Consider the following 23,217-nt stretch of genomic DNA (forward strand, 5'->3'; position numbering starts at 1 on the left):
TTTTGGCGTTATCCATTGCAATTATGTTATACGCATTGGTGTGTGTATAGGTAGGCACGACCGTCCTTGGACAGGTGTCCCGACAAGTCTTGAACATGTGGCATTCTACCTGGTTCTCGAAGCTTCCATCATTTGTCTCTTCCTGAGCACGGTCGTACATAGGGTGGCACAACCGTGCTTTCCTTTAGGTGGATTTCTGTTGACCATTTCTTGGGTTGACTCGTTGACTTTGTGCTTCTTGGTGTTGTGCATGGTCGTGCCTATCTGGTAACTTACTGATTTCCTTAGAATCTTGGATTTTTACTTGTTTATGCTCGTTTTTTACTTCTTTTCATCCCAAGACCTTGGAAACCTGCATTGTCAAATAGGAATGATTAATATGGTATTTGTAACTAAAAAGTCATTAAAGTACTTAGATTTAAGGGGTAATTATGTACTAAAAATTTGTATAATTGATGGCACATTAGTGGTGATGAAGGGTGAGAAGGGGAATGAAAGGAAAAAAAAACAAGGTAGGTGTTTGGAATGAATTTTTGGTTTTTAGAAGGAATCAAAAGCCTTATGTAATGGGTCATTCGATTACCATGACCAACCAAATCCACTTTTTTCCATTCCGTTGCAATAGTCCATTCTATTTCCCCTCTCATTCCTTCATAGCAACCACTACTTAACGCTTTCAACCTCTTAAGAATGATATTCAAAAAGCCACATAGATACTAGACTAGTTTAATTTCATATCTAGGAAAGATATGCATGTTGGCGATTCTTGTCATAAATGGTTAAAACTGATATAGAGTGAGTTTTCTTTTATAAGTTGTGTTTTAGGTCTTATCAATTGGACATGATCAATTATAATCATTGTTGAATTTTTTATTTTGGTGGATTATAATCTAAGTGCTAAAATTGTTAGTCGTGGATTTTATAGAAAATATATAATATAGCCTTGTTTTAATGAGGCGGGAAGTGTACGTCTATGTGTTAATAAAACTACATAAAATATATATTATAACATTGATTGTTATCAATAATATTACAAAATTTACAATCAATGTAAAACCTATTTTAACAACCATACATGTTAATTTCTAGGCTGAACATGACGCGTATAAAGTGTGTCAATTAGGGATGGGCTTTTTATCTCAAATACCCATACTCGTACCCGTACCGTACCCATATCCGTACCTGTACCCGTATTAATTTTAGCTATTTGGTACATGTATTGGTACCCAGTTTTATTGATTTTGGTATTCGGTACTTTCGGTATTGGTACGGGTACGGGTAAAAACGGGTACTGGTACCGAATTTAATGTAGACCTTTAAAAATTTTTTTTTGTATTATGTGTTATTTCGTATTATGGTATTTATAGTACTCGTATTAATTTTACCTATATGGTACCCATATCGTATTGGTACTCGTACCAATTTTACCTATTTGATACTCATACTATATTGGTACTGATGTCAATTTTACCTATTTAGTACTCGTACAAGTGCTAAAAAACTAAATAAAAACAAAATGGTACCAAAGCGGCTACCGTATCGAAAATACTCGTACCAGTACCCGTACCGTACCTATATACTTGGTACGGTATTTGATACCCAATTTTGTTCAAATTCGGTACCGGTATTTTCGATACCGGTACGGGTATGGGTACGGGCACTGTACCAATCCCATCCCTAGTGTTAATTGCGGCTTGAAGTTCAACATATTGCTCGCACAACCTTCGAACACGCTCGGTCAGTGCATTTAATATTTCCATAACCAACCGATCAGACTCGACCAATTGATCAAGAACAACTGGAAGACGCTCAAGCACACGTGTCTGCTCATTAGAGTTTACCATTTGGTAAGCCTAACAATTAAGGAACAAATTAACGTACACTTTAGAATAAAAAACCAATGATAAAATAGTTTAGAAGTCTTTAAAATAAATTCTTTAATAGGCTCAAAAAGTGTGTATTAACCGATTGCATTTGTAAAGCCATCACAATTTCACAACACCACATCACAACCATGGCTCTCGCAAAACCAATATGTCAACTTCATCGAGCCAAACGTTCAACAATTGAGCAGTATCACGCGAGAAAATGTTTTTTTTTAAACAGTTAGGCTAACGAAGATATGCATTACCTAATAACATATGAGGAGCACTTTACAACATGTGAATTACTTTGCAGACACAAATAGCTATAATGAATAACAAAGTAGCCTTAAAAACAAAGCTTATAAGCAATAGACAGCTACAATCTAAGTTGACAAGCCAAGTCCGAAGATACATTATACCTAATGGTCTTCGATGAGCCACAAGTCATCTTATCGAACCAACAAACTAACATCACAAAGATCCACAAAAGATGCAAAACCTTCACAGACCCTTAAAATCGACAACTATACATAGTGTAAAACTGAAACCGAATAAAAACGCAGACAAAATTCATCAAAAGGTCTCATCCAAATTTTTGATAACAAATGTAAACCAAAACCTTAGATAAACAATACCATCAGACGTGAGATAATGAGACTCCGATTAACAAAACACACACACACATGTTGTAACACCTTAACCGCGTAAAAACAACCCGTGGCAGAATCGTCGGGGAGTCACTTACAAATTGCTCACAACACGTGGTATTAAAAGTTTCCTTATATTAATAGTATTGTTTTACAACACAAAGAGTACAAGTAATTGTTTTTAGTTTAAAGAAGTCTAAGGCCCAAGTCCATTCCTATGTGTGGCATACTTGAATAATTATCGCACGTGTTAACACCTGAAACATATGTGAAAAATAAAAGGGTCAACAATAAAGTTTGTGAGTGACATAGGTTTTTTTGGCCAAATTAATGGCAAAAAGATTTGGTATTGCAATGCTTGGGCAACTACGTGAGTTATCGAATGAAAATAGATTTTTGAAGCCAATATATGGCAAAAAGTTTAGTATTGCAATGCATTGTTTTGATAATGAAACTTGTGACAAAAATGTTTTGTAAATGGCGATATGATTAATACCGAGTAATTTTTGTGTTATTGAAATGTGTACTTTATTCTTTGTTTTTCTTGTACTTTGTCTCGTTATAACATAGAATCATCAAGTGATTTTGGATAACATTACGAAGGGTAATATGATAAGAGCACTTATATATAGGAAGTACTAGCGGCGTATCCACCATGCCCTTATCGTATTACACCCGCCTCGTTATCCTAGATCAATCTAGATTCTATGTTATAACAGCACCCAACACATAAACACATAGCATAAAATTTGACTAAGGACTTGTGGAAGTACTCTTAGAAATCCAATCAAGGATTTATAATAGTACTTTGAGTATCCTTTAAGGATCTAACTATTTATATAGGAAGATCCTACAAGGATTTGGCATTTGTACTTTGTTTCATCAAAACCTAAAATCCTAAAGTGATTTGGATAACACTACGATGAGTAATACAATAAGAGCACTTATATATAGGAAGTACCAACGGCGTATCCACCATGCTCTTATCGTATTACACTCGTTTCGTTATCTAAATCACTTACATAACTCTACAAATAATTATACGTTGAAAAGTACTCTTAGAAATCCAATCAAGGATTCAAAATTGTACTTTAAGTATTCTTTAAGAATCTAACTATTAATATAGGAAGATCCTATAAGGATTTGGCATTTGTTTCATTGTTTTGTCTCATATGCTGAAAAGTACTCTTGGAAATCCAATCAAGGATTAACATTAGTACTTTAAGTATCCATTAAGAATCTAACTATTAATATAGAAAGTTCCTACAAGAATTTGGCATTTGTTTCTTGTCTTGTCTCATAAATTAAATACACAAAAAACACTTAGTAAACACATATGCCATACATATCATTTGAGAAATTGGTCAACACATATGAATCACCCCAAAACATTTGGAGATGGAAAAATTGGGGAACTATGTACTCACAGTTTTGCATAGGTGTCTTGCATAGTCTTGTCTAGCAAAGCTCAAGTGATTCAAGTGTTTCCTAATAATCTGGATAATTATTAGGTTAGTGTGTATCGTGGCTTAAAGGGAAGAACGGATAGAATGAGGTTTATTAACCAAACGAGTGAAGGATCTCGTGTAATACGGTTCATAATACCTTACATTCTGATTAGAAGGTGTCTATAGGTGTTTTGACCCGTTACCACTTGTTAAAGTGGTTTACGCCACTTTAACGGGTCGTATGCGTACTACGGGTCCGGATGGTCGAATGAGTCCTATGACGAGTCCAATATGTCAAAACATGTTTACTAATATTGTATAATCAGTTTATAAGTCAAAAACCATGATCATATATGTTTAAAAATATTTTATACGAAAAAGGGTATTTTGGACATTTTAAAAGTATCAAAAGTTGACTCGCCATTTGACTACCAAACGACATGAACATAAGGTATAACCTCAGAGGGTTATTCCCTATATTACTATGGTCATATAAATGGGCTTGGTCGGATCCTAAGGTTGACCAAACGGGTCAGATTCGAAAGTCAAAGCAGAAGTCAAACCGCTCGACTTTCGACTAAGGAATAAGCACTAAACTAGAAATGACGAGCTAGACATGTTAGAACTTGTCTAATAATGTTATAAAACTAATTTGGTGTCAAAACCTTATGTTTTAATACCCGAAAACTCTTTCATCGTAAAATGCATTTTATGCAATTTTTTTACTTTTATTTCGTAAAAGTTTGACTCGTCATTTCCCTACTATACGTGATGATTAGAGGGTGTAATCGCGAGTGATTAACACCTTCATTATTATGATCACGTAGCAAAATTCAATTTGAAATTTGACTTGACCAAAAAGGTCATAGTCAAAGCAAAAGTCAATTTTCTTGACTTTTGGCTAATAACTAGCTAAGAAAATGAAATAGATTAGGAGAAACACTTACTAGTGTTTGAAGGGAAGATTGAACTCAGAAAAGGAGGCTCCAAATGGCTAGAGTAAGCTCCAAGAGAGATTTAAGAAGTGAAGAGAAATGGTGTGAATGAAAATGAAGAACAAAGGACCTATTTATACTAATCTTGGATTCATGGGAGCTTGACAAGTGTGTTATGATGATGCTTAGTGTCCTAACATGTGTCAAGATCAGGTTAGAAGTGGCAAAGAAGGTGCTAGGTGTCAAAGATTGAGGATATGTGGCAATACTTGGTGATCAAGCAAAATTTTCGCATCTGGGCACCCCTTACGGACCGCAAGGCTTTAGGTCTTATGGTTCGTAAGGCCTTCTAGTAAAAAAAGTAAAATGACTAAAATACCATTTTAAAATGGAAGCGTATTTTAGTCATTTTACTGAAATTTAACATAAAAATTAACTAAGTTTGGTGTTAGTACCCAAAAGTGTTACAAAATTAAAACCATGAAACATGAACCTGTTAGAAAAAAAGTTAGTATCCAAAGGTATGCATGGTTTTCTAAAAACCACCCGTGTTTGCACACGGGTTTTACATCTAGTATATATATATATATATATATGGGTAGGAGTTGGCTACAAAGCCTACTTTTCCTATAAAGTGAAGGATGTGATCTTGGGCATTGGATGAGTTTGTTTGATGGTTGAGATCATCTTTGTGGCATTTTGGTAATATGTGTGAGTTTAAAATAGGTTGACTTAATTGATTGGGGGTAAATGTGTCATTTAACTTATTTAAATATAGAAATAACTATCATATCATGCAACATCCCCTTAATACTCGCGATTTTCCCTCTCCCTACCCTCTCTCATCTGATACACTAGATCTATCCAAATCAAGTGCAAATTATGGAGTTTTATTTTGGGGTTTTTATGTAGGAACAAGAAAGTAGAAACGATGGAACCACAAAAACACGACAGAGAGCCAAAAAGGATGATCAAAACGGAAAATCGATGAGTAATGTGTGTTTTTTTGTCGTATTTCAACTATAAGGTTTACGTAATTGTTGTTTTTAGCGAATACAGTTGATTTCGGATGTATGGTGTGTCTTACAGCTTGTATTTTATTACAAAGGTGATGTTTTTTTTACCATATTATGGATCTAGGGTTTGATGTGTTGCAGCTTGCTTTTGGTTAAATCATGCGTTTGAAGTATTCAGTGGTTTGTATTGAAGACGAAGACACTAATTGGCGTGGTTGTTATTATTTTTCTTCTGGATGTTGTGTTCAACGTAGTGTGTTTTATGGTTGTTGGGGCAAAATAAGTAAGTGTTTTAATATAATGGATCTAAATTGCTTGTTTGAAACGGATACAAATATGTTTGATAGCAGATGTACTATTACTGTGTTCAAAGATGACCAGTTATGATGTGTTTACATCTGGTGTGTTATATACACTATAACACATCGTGAAGAACCCAATACTTATAAAACACAATTTCAAGAAAAAAAACATGTCATTCGTGAACCATAAACTGGTATAACATATCGTGATGAAACCAATAACTGATAAAACACAACATAAAGAATTATAAAGACACGTCCTCCATAAAACATTGTTTTATCTATTATAATACATTGTGAATAAACTATAACTAATAAAACACAACGTAAAGAAAATTATTCAAAAATGATCAACAATAAAACACAACATGAAGAAATTGTTCATGAATCCATATTTGTAATTTAAAGTAACTGGCGATTTTGAATTAATATGAGATATCTAGTTTCCTTAAAAATTTCATTTTTTGTTTATGATATAAATCTTCCATAAATAAGATAATTAATCAATTACTCTTATGCCTTTTAGTAAAAATACACTATATGACACATGTCACAATGAGATTGCTTTAAAAAACACACTTTGTAGAGGAACCTCACCCATATAAATATACATATATATATATATATATATATATATATATATATATATATATATATATATATAGGGCTTGGTTATATAAGAAACCCTATCTTTTTAAGAAAACTATGGAAACTATTGTGAACCATTGATTAGCTTACATCAAACTTGATCAATGGCTATGATTATTTTGGTATGAATAAAATTAAAAAGAAATAAAAAGTACTGCCATTTAGTACCATCGAAGGGCATTTTCGGAAGTCAACATACACATTGGAAAACAAAAAGCACTGCCATGCAGTAGCCGTCAAATCAACAACTCCAAACACAATTAAAAATTTTTTCTTCTTGACCATTATACTCATTTATCATCTGTTCATGTTTCTCTCTCGTCCAAAAAGAAACATTGAGAAGCTACTTCCGGAACCCTAACACAGAAGCCGATAGTGTCCAGCTTGGAGAATGAGGAAGTCGTTCATAATCTTGTCGTCGTCGGTGAAGCTGAAACGATTAAGGAAGATTCAGACTTCAATTAAAAGGTTAGTTTGTTGTAATCGGTCATGTAAAAGGTGGTTTTGTTCAACCGATTTATCAGAAAATGGCAACCGAGTTTGTTTTCTTTTATATATGTAGGACTTCGAAACACAGGTTAGGGCAAAAAAGGTCTGAGAGCCCTAGCGTTGTGATTATATCCGACGAACCCAAGCGAGGACCTTCCAAACAACAATCTGACTTTGGTCCGACCCAACGGGAGTTAGGTTAGAATTTTTATGTCTCTGAACACTTAACATAGTTCAAGGTGATCTGTATATGGATAGTGTGTTGGATAAGAAATTGTGCATAACAGAATTTTGTTGGATGCCTTGCAGTGTATGATGATACCGATAGTGTGTCACCAAGCCATGGGAAAAGACGGAAAACAGGTAACGGTTAACCAGTAATATTGTTTATAATTTGTATAATGTCTTGTTGGGCTAATCGTTTTCGTTACGAATCTATCGGTGCTAAATGAAGGTAATGTAGAAAGCAAACGGGGACATAACAAAAAGCACAGTGGTAAGTTCCTTTTGTTATAATAGTGGCTAATTGCGTATCCAGTTAAATCTGAGTAAACATGTTTGAAACTGTAGGGAAGATCAGCATTGTCGGGGATAGTTCTGGGTGTGGAAGTAAAAGAAAACGTGGTTAGTTAAATATTGATGGTTTTGATTAACTTGTGTTAATTGGGAATGACCTTGAAAATTCACTAACATGTGATAATCAGCAGGGGAAAGAAACAGCACCGATGATAATTCTGGCAATGTAATGCGAAAAAACCGTGGTTAGTTATTTTTTAAGCCCTTCAAAAATTTGGATGTTACGAATGAAAAATTGTTACATGTTGTCATCGGTGGTTGTAAAGTAGACTAATTGTTTGGGTTGTTGTTGTTTCGTATAAAATGTTATTTCAGTACGTAGGGCAGAAGTGACGGATACATCGAAGGGTGGGACGTTAAGGACCAAAAAGAAGAAGGGTTCGGAGGACAATGGGAAAGGTAAAGTAGGGAAACCAAAGGTTCAGAAAGCCCGTAAGCGAGCAAAAAAGGATGAATTTCTAGGCATAAGGACAAGATCTGCACCACTGCAGTTTTATAAGTGTGTACGGGCATTGACAGAACAACAACGTGACGCAGTCAGGCAAATGGGCTTTGGTCGTTTGCTAACTTTCAGCGTTGATGGTTTGCCGGCTAAGTTAGGTTATTTTGTTGTGGACAATTTTAATCCCGATAAGATGGTGATATGTACGCCTGCCGGTGATATCAAGGTGAACAGGAAAGTGATACATAAGTTATTAGGGATTCCGACTGGTGGACAAAAGTTTTGTTCGATTGGTAAGCTGCCGATGCTGACTGATGCCATTGCGGATTGGAGGGCGAGATACCCGGGGGTAATGGTGCCCCCAACAAAGATGGTGAAAATGATAGATGAGTCCGATGGTGAAGACAGTTTTGATTTCAGGATGGATTTTGTAATGTGTTTTGTGGCAGTGCTGGTTGATTGTCATAAACAAAGTTGTTTACGGGAAGAAATCTTAGAGTATCTGGATGAAGAAATGGACTTTGCAACAATAGACTAGTGTGACCTTGTTGTAGAAAAGCTGAGAACTTGCAAAGATACCTGGAATCGGCTTGACCCACAAAGTTTCTTCGTCGGTCCTCTAACGATTCTCATGGTAAGTGTACTTTTAATTATTTTATATAATTAACATGTGTTAGAATAGTTGATTATTTCCGGGCTGAACAGATAGTTGTTTTTTGTAGTTGTTGTACGTTGATAGCATTGAGTGCACGGGGATGGAGGTAGACGGTGCGGTGTGTCCTTTAGCTTTTTGGAACTTGAAAAGACTGAGAGAGAGAGAAAGGCTTGAAATCCTTGCTGGTGGGTTTGGACTAGGACGGTTAAAAGGATTAACACGTCCCAGAAACTATAACGTGGAACACTGGGCAAGTAAAGAGGTAAAGTTATATGCTCTAACATGTGTTTTTTACAATTAGTATATATTCTTATTATGAAAATGTTGGAAAACTATTTTCAACAGGAGAGGTTAACGATAGTACGACAGTTAATAAATGTGACAAAGAAGAACAAAGTCAAAATTGAGGGTATGTTAGAATCGCTATTGGTGGAGAGCCATGAAGACGAAGAAGTACAAACGTTGAAGGCAACGTTTGAAAGTATGTTTGAGAAGAAAGTTAGTGAAAGTGAGGATCACGATGACGCGGTAGATTTAGCGTCACACAAGATCAATTCGGTCTTGGGAGATTTGAGAAATGATGAAAGGTTTCACATCAACGAAGGAGAGAACGCTGGTTAGTAACTGTTATTCTTTGTGTTATTTAGTTTAATAATTTGGAATCCATTTATCGTTGTGCAAACGATTTCGTAGGGGATGGCATGGACGACGATTTTTCAGATGGGTCACCAATAGCGAGCTTGTACAGGATGTCGCTTATCCGGCAAAACAAGAAAATCAGTAAAAGTAGATTGAAAGCAGTAGGATCTTCAGCAATAGACTTTGATGCCCAAGAAGTGTGCTGACAATGTTTATGAAATGAACACAGAACCACGTGTTAAATGTTATACTGTTGTGTTGGTTATCATTCTTAAAGTGATCACTGTAACACATTTGACGGTGTGGCAACCTGTATTGATTGACATACTATTTTTGGGGTTGCAGCTGATGTTGCGGGCTAATCAATCATAGATGATGGTGGAGAAGACTATGCTGAAAAGATGGAAGATGGTGGAAAGTCGGGTAAGGTGAGGAGATCTGCAAGACTCGGGAAGTTAAAGCATGTCAGTGAGACAGAAGAAGGGTTTGTGACCCCAAAAAGAAGAAAGACAAGTATGAAGTTTGGTGGACAATACACGTATGGTGGCAAAGAAAAAGGTAAATTGTTACATGTATTACCATTTTAAGAGTACGTTTATAGCGCGAAAAGAGTTTATGTACCTTTACTATATGTTATGGAATGAAATGTTTAGTCTAACACATGTTAAAGTGATAATTATCGTATAGAATAACCGTCTGTTGTGGTTGCACCAGATGGTGCGGGGGAATCAAGCGTAGTTGCTGATGGAACTGAGTGTACCGGAGAGCTGGAAGAAGGTGGTATGTCGTTGCGGGTAAGGAGATCTCCCCGTCTGAATAAGTTAAAGGATGCTCCTGAAATGAAAGCAAGCTATGTGGTTCCGAGTTGCCTGAAGACAAATATAAAGATTGATCGGGAAAAAACGGATGATGGCAACGAATCAGGTAAGCTGTAACATGTGTTACCAGTTTAATCATACATTTAGATTTAGAAGTAAACGCGTAGTTTGTTGCTCGTTAAAATTTATTACCCTCTAATATGCGTACGTGTCTGAAACCCATTTAATATTTCTGTGATGTTATAGGGTTCAACAAGACTAAGAAGCAACTGGAAAAGAGAGAACTGTGGTTTAGTGAATTTGGGCAAAAAACAAATGAAGTCGTCGAAGGTGATAAGAGTGTTCATGATGCTGGTAATTCAAGTGGAAGTGACTGTAGTATTCGTGGTGCCGAAGAAAATAAAGGAGCAGGAAGCGTGGATAAAAGTGATGCTGAAGAAGTGCATAAGCCGCTGGGTTTAATGCGTGCAATACTGCGTATTAAAGCAGCAGAAGTGCATGGTGCACGTGGTAGTTCCCGTACCCTTTCAGAATGTCTGACTTTAAAAGTGTGCTGTATTACTTTATTTGTTTTAACATGGGGCATCTTGTTTTGACAGATTACCGTGGTTCGGACATGCAGTTTGTTAGTAAAGATGAACATAGAGTGGATACAGACAATAAAGTGGCTGCGAATGACAATGATCACCAGAACACCGATCTAGAAGCGAATGACGCCAAAAAGGATGAGATTTACGAAGCACGGTTTGTTTGTGATCAAGAGGTTAAGGATAGCAAACAGGTTAAGGATATCAAACAGGTTGAAGGGAATGAGAATGAAGGTAATCTTCGGAAACCGTTTTATTTGTTTAGCCATGTTTAGCCATGTCTAATTTATTCGAAAAATGTTTATGCAACTACAGATAGTAAGATTGAGAATGAAGTTAGGGCTGCATCTGATGGAAGAAAAGAAGAGAGTGGTGGCGTCGTGTTTGCATCTGTGGAAGGTGCTGTTAATGATAAGGACGAACATGTGGTTCTGGATGGCAAAGGCAAGGGTGCTGTTGATGAGTGTGACCGTGATTTTAACGGTAATTATTTATGTAGCTTCTGGTACTAAGTTGTGCATGAGATGTGATAAGATTGTTTTATGCAGCTGAAGAAGGTAAGATTGAGCATGATGGGATGCATGCAACTGATGTAAATATGCAAGGGTGCAGTAGCGCGGTGGTAGACTCTGTCACAGGCGCAGGTTTCGATAAGGCCCAGGATGTCGAGGGAAAAGGGAAAGCGGCTGAAGAGGTGTGGCCTGCGGAAAAGAACGGTAAAGACTTTCATGCTCTAACATGTGTTAACTGCTTCCCTACCTGTATCATATATTGAGTTAACATGTGTTAATCATATACACAGTGTGCGAAGGCGATACGGTTTTTGATGAACGGAATTTAGATGGCCCCAATTGGAGTCTTGGAATGACACAAATTGGGGGTGAATTGGACGTGTCACAGGACCTCGGTACGATAGAGCATTAAACAAACTTAGTATTGATGGGTTAGTAGGAGTCATATATAATATACTTATTTGCATTAAACGTGCAGGTTGCACAAGTGGGAAGATGGATGATATTGCTCGGACAGAAACAGTGCTGGAGCGTTCCGGTGAGCTGAAACACATTCATTTACTGTGAAAAGTGTTGTATTCTTTACTGCGTTACATGAGTTATTTATTTTATATGTGTTAGGCGATATGGAGGCTACCACAGACTTGAGTATGGTTATAATGGTAGAACCAGTTAGCTCCTATGACCCGGCCATTGCAATCCACAAAGGGCAAACTGGTCTGGAATTTTGTGGGGGTGATATGAATGAGGTGGAGGACAATATTCCGCTTGCAAACCGTGTGCGTATGTTGGCTGAGTTGGGGGCCCAAAAAAGGAAGCTCCCTTTCAGAGAGAAAGTGGCAGCGGAACCAAACAGATCACCTTACTATATAAGGTCTGTTGACATGGGTCAGCCAATAACTAAGAAGGAGGCAAATCTGTGGGAGTACATATACGCTGATGAAAGCCCATTGCACCTTTTAAATGGGCATTCTCGTAGGAAGCGGTCAATGGAGGCAAACGTGTAAGTAGAACTGCAACGTGGTTTATTGTTTTATAATAATAGGGTAAACCATCAACAAGTTCCACACTAGATAATTCGTTATATTTTGATTTTTTCCGCAGGAGGGAACAGGGTTCGTCGTCGGTGGTTGATGTAGATAGTCCGATACACATGGCTGTGTAAGTAGGGGGATCACCGTACCAAAATTTAGTAAAATAATAAATAACATGTGTTAAAGTATGCAATTTAATTTATAATTTGTACATCTGACACCAGGGAGTTGCTGTTTAGAAGCCCTACCCATGTAGAAGCGTCTCGGGCTATGTTCAAGAGTTTAAACGTTGGTAATGAGGTCTCAGATGGTATTATCGACTGTTGGGCGGAGGTGCTAAACTTCCAAGAGAAACGGAAATCACGGGAGGCTTACAGTAGGCAATTCTTTGGTACTAAAGTTGTGGTGAGTGTCATGTATATAGAGATTACAGTGTGGAGACTTTTTGACCTTATTAATTTCTCTGTTGTGCTTAAAGTTTCCGTGGATGCTAACATCTGAGGAAGGCGGAGTCGAGGCGCGGATGCACAAGTTTCGGCTTGGAATAAAAGGTGCGGTTAACAGCGGTGAAAATGTTCCTGACTTTCGAAATCAAGACATTGTTTTCTTCCCGATATTGGAGCACAAACACTTTTACTTGCTAGTGTTTGAGTTACGCGGCCCCGGGATTTATGTCGTTGATAATGACAAAGCCCGACAAGGTCAGTTGATAGAAGATAGTGTCTACTACCTACACAAGGACACAACGTATAAGATCGTAAGTTACTAAACTGACAATTGTTGAACAGATCAGTGTGATAATATTGAGGATCTGCTTTTTTATTGACCATGGCTTGTATATGTGTATGCAGAAAGATATGTTTGTGCAATATCTTCGGGAGGTTGGGAATCCGCGAGCCGATGACATAGAGTACTGCAACATCCAGCGTATGCCGGTTCCTTGGGCGACCACCGCAAACACAACTGATTGTGGGGTCTTCTTGATGCGGCACATGGAGTGCTACATGGGGAAAAACAAAAGTTTTAACTGTGGGTTCAGCATGAGTGGGGCGAGGAAGATGGCGGAGGTGCGAAAGTTGAGAAAGAGGTATGCTGCGCACATCTTATGTTCGGGGGTGAATGTGCTGCTGCCAAAAATCAAGCAGGATTGCCGAATAGAGTAACACGTGTTAGGGGGGTGAAATGGAAGTTACTGTAGCAACATTGTGCATTAATTGCGCCAGCTTTAATTTTGGAGACATGTAATGTACTTTGATGGATTTGGGGATGTTGCTTTAAACTTATTGCGGGGTGGGTGTTTTGTTGGGTATGGCATGGTCACGATGTCTTTTTGGGGGATAGACTATCTATATACAATCTGATGTTTAGTTAGTTGGTAATTCTATACTCTAAAGAATATTGATGTGTTGTTGGATGTGTTAGAATATTATTAATCTAGTTGATTGATGTAGTTGATAATATTTTATTAGAGGTTGTTTGAAATTATATAAAGGTACGTGTAACATTATAGAAAATGAGAAAATGCTGCTTCCAAGGGGAACACTCTTTCTAAAAATGTAGTACGAATATTGGAAATTGGGGAAAGTTGGTGGCAGAAGACTACAAACATAGGGGTTGGTGTCTATAAAACAACTTTATTGGGAAAAGGAACCATTGCTTTTTGGCACCTTATGGTCACATCAAAGTCAAGTCACAAAGACCTATATTAAATGTACCCAGGGAAAACCTCTATAAGTATTGTAGTGAAGAACCAAACTCATATTCTGTAATACTTCACCACTTCACTTAACCATAAACTGTTAACAGTTCCAAAGTCTTGTAACGTGATGGACCCGTGTAAAGGTAAGGTTACGGCTACCCAACCAGGCATGGAGAAGCGGATGCAAAAGGGGAAGGAAGCATGTGAGGGCCGGTACGGGGTGTGCTACGAAAGAAAAGTGTCTCACAAGAATCGAGAAGACGGGAAAACTGGAGTAGCTTCTGGTGACGATGCCTCAGAAAGCGGAACCAAAAATGTAACTGATGTAGCTGGTGTGTCACAAGAAACGTCACGCCGTAGGGAACACGTTGTTCCAGAAGCTGAAAAGTTGAAGGGGCTACCAGATGAGTTGGTTAGGTTGCTGACGGATCCAGACCATGAATTATGTGGTTGCCCGTTGTGTCCATACTCACCGGAAAAAATCCAGTCCTGGTGTTACCATGACCCATGGGAGAGTGAGCGCAGCCCCCCTCCTCTGTACTTTCATGATGAGGAATTTCCCACACCATGATGAAAAGCTTGTTACCAATGGAGGATAACAATGGGTAGTTAGTATGTTGAAAATGGTTGAAGATGTGTTAACCTGATGACCCTATGTTGTAACAAAACGACATACCAATGTCGTTTTGTTGGTATTTTATTATGTGTTTTTTTTTACTTTTGTGTAACCTATTAGTAGAATGTGTGTTTAAGTTGGCTAGAAGTGAAGATTAATTCTATAACCTGACGTGGTTTAATATATATGCTGTTTTTGTGTGGTTAACACAGATTGTTTTGATCCTTTCAAGTGAAAAGACCCAAGCATTATGGGGACTAACATGTGTTAAGCAGCTGTTTTATTTTTGTGTAACCTATTAGTAGAATGTGTGTTTAAGTTGGCTAGAGGTGAAGGCTAATTCTATAACCTGACGTGGTTTAATATATATGCTGTTTTTGTGTGGTTAACACAGATTGTTTTGATCCTTTCAAGTGAAAAGACCCAAGCATTATGGGGACTAACATGTGTTAAGCAGCTGTTTTTATGCCATTGTAAAAAAATAAAACACAAAAACACAGTTATCAAAATGCAGATAATATTAACATAAGGCCATTAATAGCAAACAGAGGTCCCCAAAGATCTTCGGTCCTACAAACACAAAAGTGGCCAAGGCCATAGAGTTTCTTACAATCCTATTTATGGTTAATGGGATCCAAATAGTTCCACCTTCTTACACACGTAACAGAGAAGAGCAGGATGATGTCAAAAAACTGTTACATGTGTGTAAGAAGGCCAAAATGAAGAGAGTCTCCCATTACATAGTACTAGAAAACGACAATAGAGATTTTAATCAGAGGGTGAGTCGCCAGTGGCGGTCTGCCTTTGTTATTCAGCAGCTGCCTTTGCTGCTTTCATTGCAGCCACCTTAAGGCATTTGCGTGAGTCGTGGTCGTCGACATACAGACCACAACGCTTGCATAAACGAAGCTGCTTTGGACGTTTTGGTGGTTTTGCCTTTGCCTTCTCACCGGGCCCAGAAATGCGAGTATGAGTACCACATCCTTTATTGCGTGCAACTTCTGGATTAGCAACTTCGACTGGAATGTTGATTGGCTGTCCAACTATTTCTTCCATTTGACACTCGTTTGATTCATTTTGAGTTGTAGACAATGGTTGCTTGGAAAGCACATTGATCTTGAAATCCCTGAGTTAGTCAACCAATTTTGCCAACGCATCCTCATCGGTTCTGGCCACATCAACGCATTCAGTAACGAGGTCGAGGATTTCATTCCGCATAACGGACGGTGCGTGTGGGTTGACTCCGTATCGACTGGAAATTGAAAAAACCTGTTTGGGGAGGGCATCTCGACGCCACCTATCGTTTATGTATTGTGGTGGAATCCTTTCAACATTTTTCAATCGATAGACGCAAAAGACATGACGACACAGATATCCGATACGTGTGAAATTCCTGCATGAGCAACTGGCAGATTGGTCTACAGTGTTATACGTAACCTGTTTTGAACATAGACAGCAAAAAAGAAAAGCCCTTTAGATCTAACATATGTTAGAGCATTGGTAATAATGAAATTGCCTAACATGTGTTACCTGATAGACGTTTGTGATGTTGTTCCTTTTATCCAAATGAGTGACGTCTATCAGAAGACTGGAATTGCTGGGCTCGGTTTGGTTTGTGATGTAGCATAAAAACTTCCCTTTAATTATCTCTTTTTGAACTTGCGCGAAAACAGCGTTTGTGTAAATGGCGAACGCGTGCTGTTCTATCGCTAAATCAGTATTGCCAGTGAACATTGTGGATGAGGTTTTGTACTCCGATACACGTTGACGATATCGTTGGCTGTCTACCCTATTTTCAAAGCACATCATAAATTGTACAAGGGTGTTTGCGCTTGTTGAGTTGACCTTGAAGGCAGCGTTAGAGCTTTCGCAGCGGGAGGTGGTCTTCATTAAGCAACACATGGGCAGTTCCCTGAAGTAGGCTGGTACCCATAGATGTTTGATGTTGTACATGTCGTTCAACCAGCTGTGGTCTTGAAGCCCAAATGTTTGTAGGAGGTCATTCCAGCGGGACTCAAACGTTTCAGGTTTGATATAAACATTCCAAACCAACCGGTGAATGCAGGACCGAAGATCAGTGTTATCGAGCACGTCGGCAGAGATCTGAAAAAGTTAATAGTTACTAATACGAGTTAGATTAAAACAGTGTGAGAAGACATATAAAATTTGTGTCATGTTGAATAACACATGTTAAGGGCTAACAAATCAAGCTAACCTTGGAGGGTAGTTTTTTCATTATATGCCACATGCATAGACGGTGTCGTGATTCGGTAAAGACCATAGGAACACCTTGTAGCATGGATGGGTCTTGATCACTCAGCACGAGAGTTGGTTGAGTACCGTGTGCCTTCAAGAAAGCCTTAAGCAACCACACATAAGATTCAATGGACTCGGTTGATATCAAACCCGCTCCAAATGTAACACATTGGAAATGATGATCCACACCCGTGAATGGCACAAAAACCATCTTGTACCTATGAACAAAAAATTGATTTGATGTTAACAATATGTAAAACTTTTTGGGGTTAAGGTTGTATACTTGGGGATCAGGCCTAACATATGTTAATGGGGGGGGGGACTAACCTGTTTGTGCTGTAAGTTGCGTCAAACGCGAGGACATCGCCAAAAGCTTTATAGTTTAGCTTTGAAATCTCATCAGCCCAGAATACAGAAGACAACTTTCCATTTGATACAGTGTAATCAAAATAGAAGTTGGGTAGGTTGTCAAAACGCTCATGCAGGCGTTCAAGGAAAACTTGTGCGTCGCGTTCACCAATAAAAATTCGCAACTGGTGGCTAAAGTTTTTAAAATCCACCGGAGTCCCATTGACATTGTGATGCCCTCCTTTTAAAGCTACAAGACATCTATAAGCTCTCATTGGTCCGATGCGGTTTAGACTCATATTGTGAATAAATTGTTTCGTGGAGAATGACAGCTTCCATGATATCTTGCTAAGATCACGGTTGTAACTCTCAACAAGTTCATGATTATGAATATCATTGAAACTCAGAACTGTGTATGAATCGTTCGAGATCGAGACTAGTATGCTTGCCTTACAGTCACACCATGTGAAGTTGGTCCTCCGGTGCTTAACAGAAGATTCATCTAGGGTGTCGAAAGTCCTCTTTGGTTGTGGTTTTCCATATTTTGAGCATCGAAGATACTTGTGTGTGGGAATTCCATTCCAGACTTTAGTTTGCCCTTTTTTACAGAAAAACCTGCTTCAAACGCATAAAGTTCATACATGGAAAGAACATCCGCAAAAGTTGGATAAGATTTCCCACACACTGGTATGAACTTATTGTAGGTCCCTTTCCGGAGGATGACGAACCTAAACCTTGTTAAACAAACCCACTAGCGAGTGCGGAATCCAAGCTAGCAAGCAAACCGAGATGAAGCAAGTATAAACACAAACACACAAGGTTCACCGATTAACACCACTGTATTAATACGTATGAAGGTTCCGGTTACAAGCACAATGTTTACAAATCAGTTTTGTAAACTCTCACTATGTGTGTGTGTGTTTCGGACAGAATGCTCTCAACTCTCTAACTCTCTATGTGTGCATCTCCTTCTAACATACACTGCATGGGTATATATATACCCAGCTCAGGTTGCTTTGTCCGAGGGATCCGATAGATGTCACGAAGGATCATCTATCGATGTTGCACCTATCGAAGGATCATGAATACTGATCGAAAGATCATCTTTCGATCAGACTTCCATCGAAGGGTTCACAGTGACCTCAAAGGACTATCTATCGAGGTCCATCCATCGAAGGTTCATCTTTCGAGTTCATCGAAGGATCAACATTATCCTTCGATGAGCATCCTTCGAGCTAGACAAATGACAACCATAAACAAACTGTTTGGCCAAGTCAAACTAGGAGGATAGTTGACTTGGTCAAACTTACAAGGCTAACTTAGACATCGTTTTACATCGAGACTGAATACAGACAAAGTACAGTCACAAGTGCACCAACAAACTCCCCCTTGGCTGTAGCTTTGTCTCGATCTTCGATGTTTGCAGATTTGTCTTGATCTTGATCATCTTTGATCTTCATGTCTTCAAGACTCTGATGTCCTTTCGAGTCTTCAATGTCGGAGGATCTTTAAGGTCTTCACGTCTTGAAAGCGGAGAGTGTATCAACAAACTACCCATATCGTGTAGAAAGTGTGTTGACAAACTCCCCCTTAACATAAGCTCCCCCTCGAGTTATGCTCGTGAATGACTTGATCTTTATGAAGTGAGATCCTTGTGGTGTTGATGATGGCCAGCGGTAACTCGATCATCTTCATCTTTTGAGCGCCTTCACGTCGTGTTTTCATTCCAAAGCTTGTCATCGACCATGTTCTCCTAGCCTTTAGAATCTGCACATGCAAGAAATCTAAACGCGTAATGAGAACAACTGCTTGGAATATAGTAAACATAAACAAATGACACACGTATGACCATGTCACAATCAAACACCGTCCGACAGTTTGAAAGTTTAATAACTTTGTCAATTTTAGTCTTTAACTTTCAAAACATGCAAATTTCGACCGTTTTATGAAGATTTAGTCAATTCGGTTTTCGTTCAGGTTTCAGGTAACGAAGACTCGAGCTCCAACAACGTACGATCGAAAATAAAGTAGAAATAAAATCTTTTTGGCTTTTATAAAGTTTATATTAAAACAGATTTTAGGTGTGTTTTAATATTTCGAAAAACAACAATTTTAATATCATTTGAGTGTTATCAAACGACATCACCGCTAATGTCGTGCTGATATGCACCAAACGACGAAACTGTTTAAAATAAGACAATAAAAGTTAAGCAGTAAATAAATATATACAGACATTCTTTTTGCGAGTTTCGAGGGTAAGAGAATCATATCAGTGTACGGTCATGCCAAAACACTCTTGTTGTTCAGTTAGTTAACATTAAGAAAAGCATCCTATAACAATTATCGGTATTGTTGTCCACTTAAGCTCAACTTATCAGATGTAATCATGGCGAGGGGATACGTTAAGGTATGATTTATACTTACCGACCGGTGTTCATCCACATCACGACACATTCTCGTATCAAGGTATGCACGAGGATTCATCTTACCGGTGAGTATACCGATTATCATCTGTTTGACCGTATAAGCTGTGAGATACTCACTTATTTTGATTTGAAAACAAGCCCCATGTGATATAATCACTTATTGATGAGGAACTTGATTTTCATATGCATGAGGGCACAGGTGCAAGTCCGTGAACAGGTCAGTACTTCCGTACAGCAGAGAGACGAACTTGACACCCGGATAAATGTGATATTTTATCACTTATTTGTTTGGACATGTGATTGTTTATCACTTATTGAGGTCGAATGCAGTATGTAATATGTACACGTATGTATAGTATCATGGAAGATCTAGACTTGCGTCCCCGTTATTTTTCGGTAAAAGATACAACCATGATACCCAGATGATAAGCAGCATAAAGACCGAATATCTCAGAACCTCTACAATCTATCAAACGAAATTTCGGTACTAAGACCATATGCCAATGAATGGTTCCCACCTGGTCTTCAGTCGATTAAGATTTATATCACCCTGCACACTTTAAAATGATTGTGAGCCTACCGATACATCTTATATAGAGCTGCTTATCGTTTTTCATTTAAGGTTTAAAGAGGTTTGGATAGACCACTGATGTACTATCATTTTCTCTTTTGCTCGCCAGGAAACTCATTTTTGTTTTTCTATTGTTTTTGTGTTTTTGAAATTTTTCGATGTTTTTGGATTTTTCGATTTTTGGATTTACTCCCCCTAAAATCAATAAACTAAGATAAATTTAAAAGACACAAAGATATTTACAAAAATGATTTTCCGATGTTGGATTACTCTTGCTTGACCTTAATGCCGTTTACCAATAATAAGAAGTCAAATCTAGATTTGTCAAATGCTTTGGTAAAAAGGTCGGCACGTTGGTCATCGGTGTGGACCTTAACAACATCGATTAGCCTTTTCTCAAAGCAATCACGTATGAAGTGATATTTGATTTCGATGTGTTTGGTCTTTGAGTGCTGCACAGGATTTCTAGTGATCTGTAATGCAGCAGAATTATCAACGTAAATAGGAGTAGTTAGGAATTCAAAACCGTAGTCCCGCAATTGTTGTTGGATCCACAGAACTTGGGAGCAACAACTTGAGGCAGCAATGTATTCAGCTTCGCATGTTGATGTAGCGACGCACGTCTGCTTCTTGCACTGCCATGTGACTAGGCGATTTCCTAAAAACTGACATCCAGCCGTTGTGGATTTGCCGTCGATTTTGCATCCGCCTTGATCAGAATCACTGAATGCGACTAAGTCAAAGTTATTATCCCTAGGGTACCATAGACCGGTGTCAGGGTAACCCTTCAAATAACGAAAAATCCTTTTTACAGCTGCAAGATGTGAGGCCTTCGGGTTGACTTGATATCTGGCAAGCAGGCACGTTGGGTACATTATGTCTGGTCTTGATGCTGTGAGGTACATAAGAGATCCGATCATTGCGCGGTAGTATGAAGGACTAACAGCTTCACCCTTCAAGTCAGGAGTAATTCCGTGATTAGTTGGCAATGGGGTACCAATGGGCGTTGCATCAGACATCTGGAACCGGCTCAAGATGTCACCAACATATTTAGTCTGATGGATGAAAATCCCAGACTCAGTTTGTTGCACTTGTAGGCCCAAGAAAAAGGTCATTTCCCCCATAGCACTCATCTCGAATTTATCCTGCATAATGCGCTCGAAATTCCTACACAAAGCATCATTAGTAGAACCAAAAATAATATCATCAACGTATACCTGAACCAGAAGAAGATCTCCATCTTGTTCTTTGATGAAGAGAGTACAATCGATAAGACCTCTTCGAAAACCGTTCTCCAACAGATATGTAGATAAGGTTGCATACCAAGCTCGTGGCGCTTGATGAAGACCATAGAGAGCTTTGTTGAGCAACCAAACCCGATCGGGATGGACAGGATCTTCAAAACCTGGAGGTTGTTCGACATATACCTCTTCTTCAACCACACCATGTAGAAATGCACTTTTGACGTCCATCTGGTAAACCTTGAATCCTTTGAATGAGGCATAGGCCAGAAAGATCCGAATAGCTTCCAGACGTGCAACAGGTGCATAGACTTCGTTGTAGTCGATCGCTTCAATCTGACGAAAACCTTGAACGACTAAACGTGCTTTGTTCCGAATAACCACTCCACGGTCGTCTTTCTTGCATTTGAAGACCCATCGAGTGCCAATCTTCTTGTAGTTCTCAGGTCTTTCAACAAGCTTCCAAACACCAAGCTTTTGAAATTGCTGCAATTCTTCCTGCATGGCTTCAACCCAAGCACTGTCTTTCAACGCTTCTTTCCACGACTTTGGTTCTTCTTGTGACACGTAACACGCGAAGGACCAGTCATTTTGTTGACCAGATTCTCTTATAGCTGAATACAAACCAGCATTCCGGTTGTTTCTCAGCTGATTACGCGTCTGCACGCCGCGATGGACATCTCCTATAATATTCTGCTGGGGGTGGGTATCATGAATCCTCATTTCAGGATTTTCTGGCACACGTGCATTGATACCCAAATTGGTAAGATTAAGATCAACAACCAACTCCACACCCGGAATGTGGGTAGAGGTGGATGCATTCCCTTCAGCAGTGTCTGCATTCTGCATATGAGGTGTATCACCAGAGGCACCTTGAACAGGAGCAGCTAGAGCTGAAGATCCTTCAGCTGCATCATGATATTCATCATCTTCAGAAGAATCATTATAATCAGCAGCATCTTCATAAACCTCATTTTGAACCATATTGTTGACAGACGAAGAAGCTTGGGGGTCAACAACAATAGGTCTAACCAAAGGCGAGACAGCAGCGTTGTCACTTTCCAACAACATCCTAGCCGCTGCTGATTCTTCGTCAAAGGTTGGCAGATTGAAGGAGTCAAATAGCCCATCATAGTCGAACATCCACGGATCACCCGGAGCCCTAACAGGACTCGTGTACCTTTGAACCCTAACTTCACTCCAAAGCTCAATCTTTTTGGTAGCTAGATTCCAAACACGAAAATTCGGAGTAGCATATCCAAGGAAGAAACCCTCGATAGCTCTTGCACCAAACTTTCCATCCGGCTCAATCATAGTACATGGAGCACCAAACGGTTCTAGGTAAGAAAGATCCGGTTTCCTTTTCTGAAGGAGTTCGAAGCAAGTCTTGCCATGTCTCTTTACTGTAAGAACTCTGTTTAACGTGTAGCATGCAGCCGATACAGCC

The 23,217-nt window shown here is 38.7% G+C and overlaps 1 protein-coding gene across 1 annotated transcript; it reads right to left on the reverse strand.

Moving 5' to 3' along the window:
- Window positions 1-16,059: 16,059 nt before the first annotated feature.
- On the reverse strand, window positions 16,060-17,227 carry LOC110875543 (protein FAR1-RELATED SEQUENCE 5-like). Its single transcript, XM_022123740.2, has 3 exons — window positions 17,144-17,227; window positions 16,459-17,031; window positions 16,060-16,365 (listed from the first exon to the last, which is right to left on the reverse strand). Exons 1-3 carry the CDS (start codon window positions 17,225-17,227, stop codon window positions 16,060-16,062), a joined length of 963 nt encoding a protein of 320 aa, XP_021979432.2.
- Window positions 17,228-23,217: the final 5,990 nt, after the last annotated feature.

Source organism: Helianthus annuus, chromosome 9 (genome assembly GCF_002127325.2).
Source record: "Helianthus annuus cultivar XRQ/B chromosome 9, HanXRQr2.0-SUNRISE, whole genome shotgun sequence".
NCBI lineage: Eukaryota > Viridiplantae > Streptophyta > Magnoliopsida > Asterales > Asteraceae > Helianthus > Helianthus annuus.

What these genes read in the sequence shown, in the direction of transcription:
- LOC110875543 (XM_022123740.2), bottom strand. Translation starts at nt 17,227, where the DNA reads ATGCTACAAGGTGTTCCTATGGTCTTTACCGAATCACGACACCGTCTA. An exon ending in TGAAAAAACTACCCTCCAAG is followed by an intron (nt 17,032 to 17,143) that starts GTTAGCTTGATT and finishes TAACTTTTTCAG; the next exon opens with ATCTCTGCCGACGTGCTCGA. An exon ending in ACATCACAAACGTCTATCAG is followed by an intron (nt 16,366 to 16,458) that starts GTAACACATGTT and finishes TGTTCAAAACAG; the next exon opens with GTTACGTATAACACTGTAGA.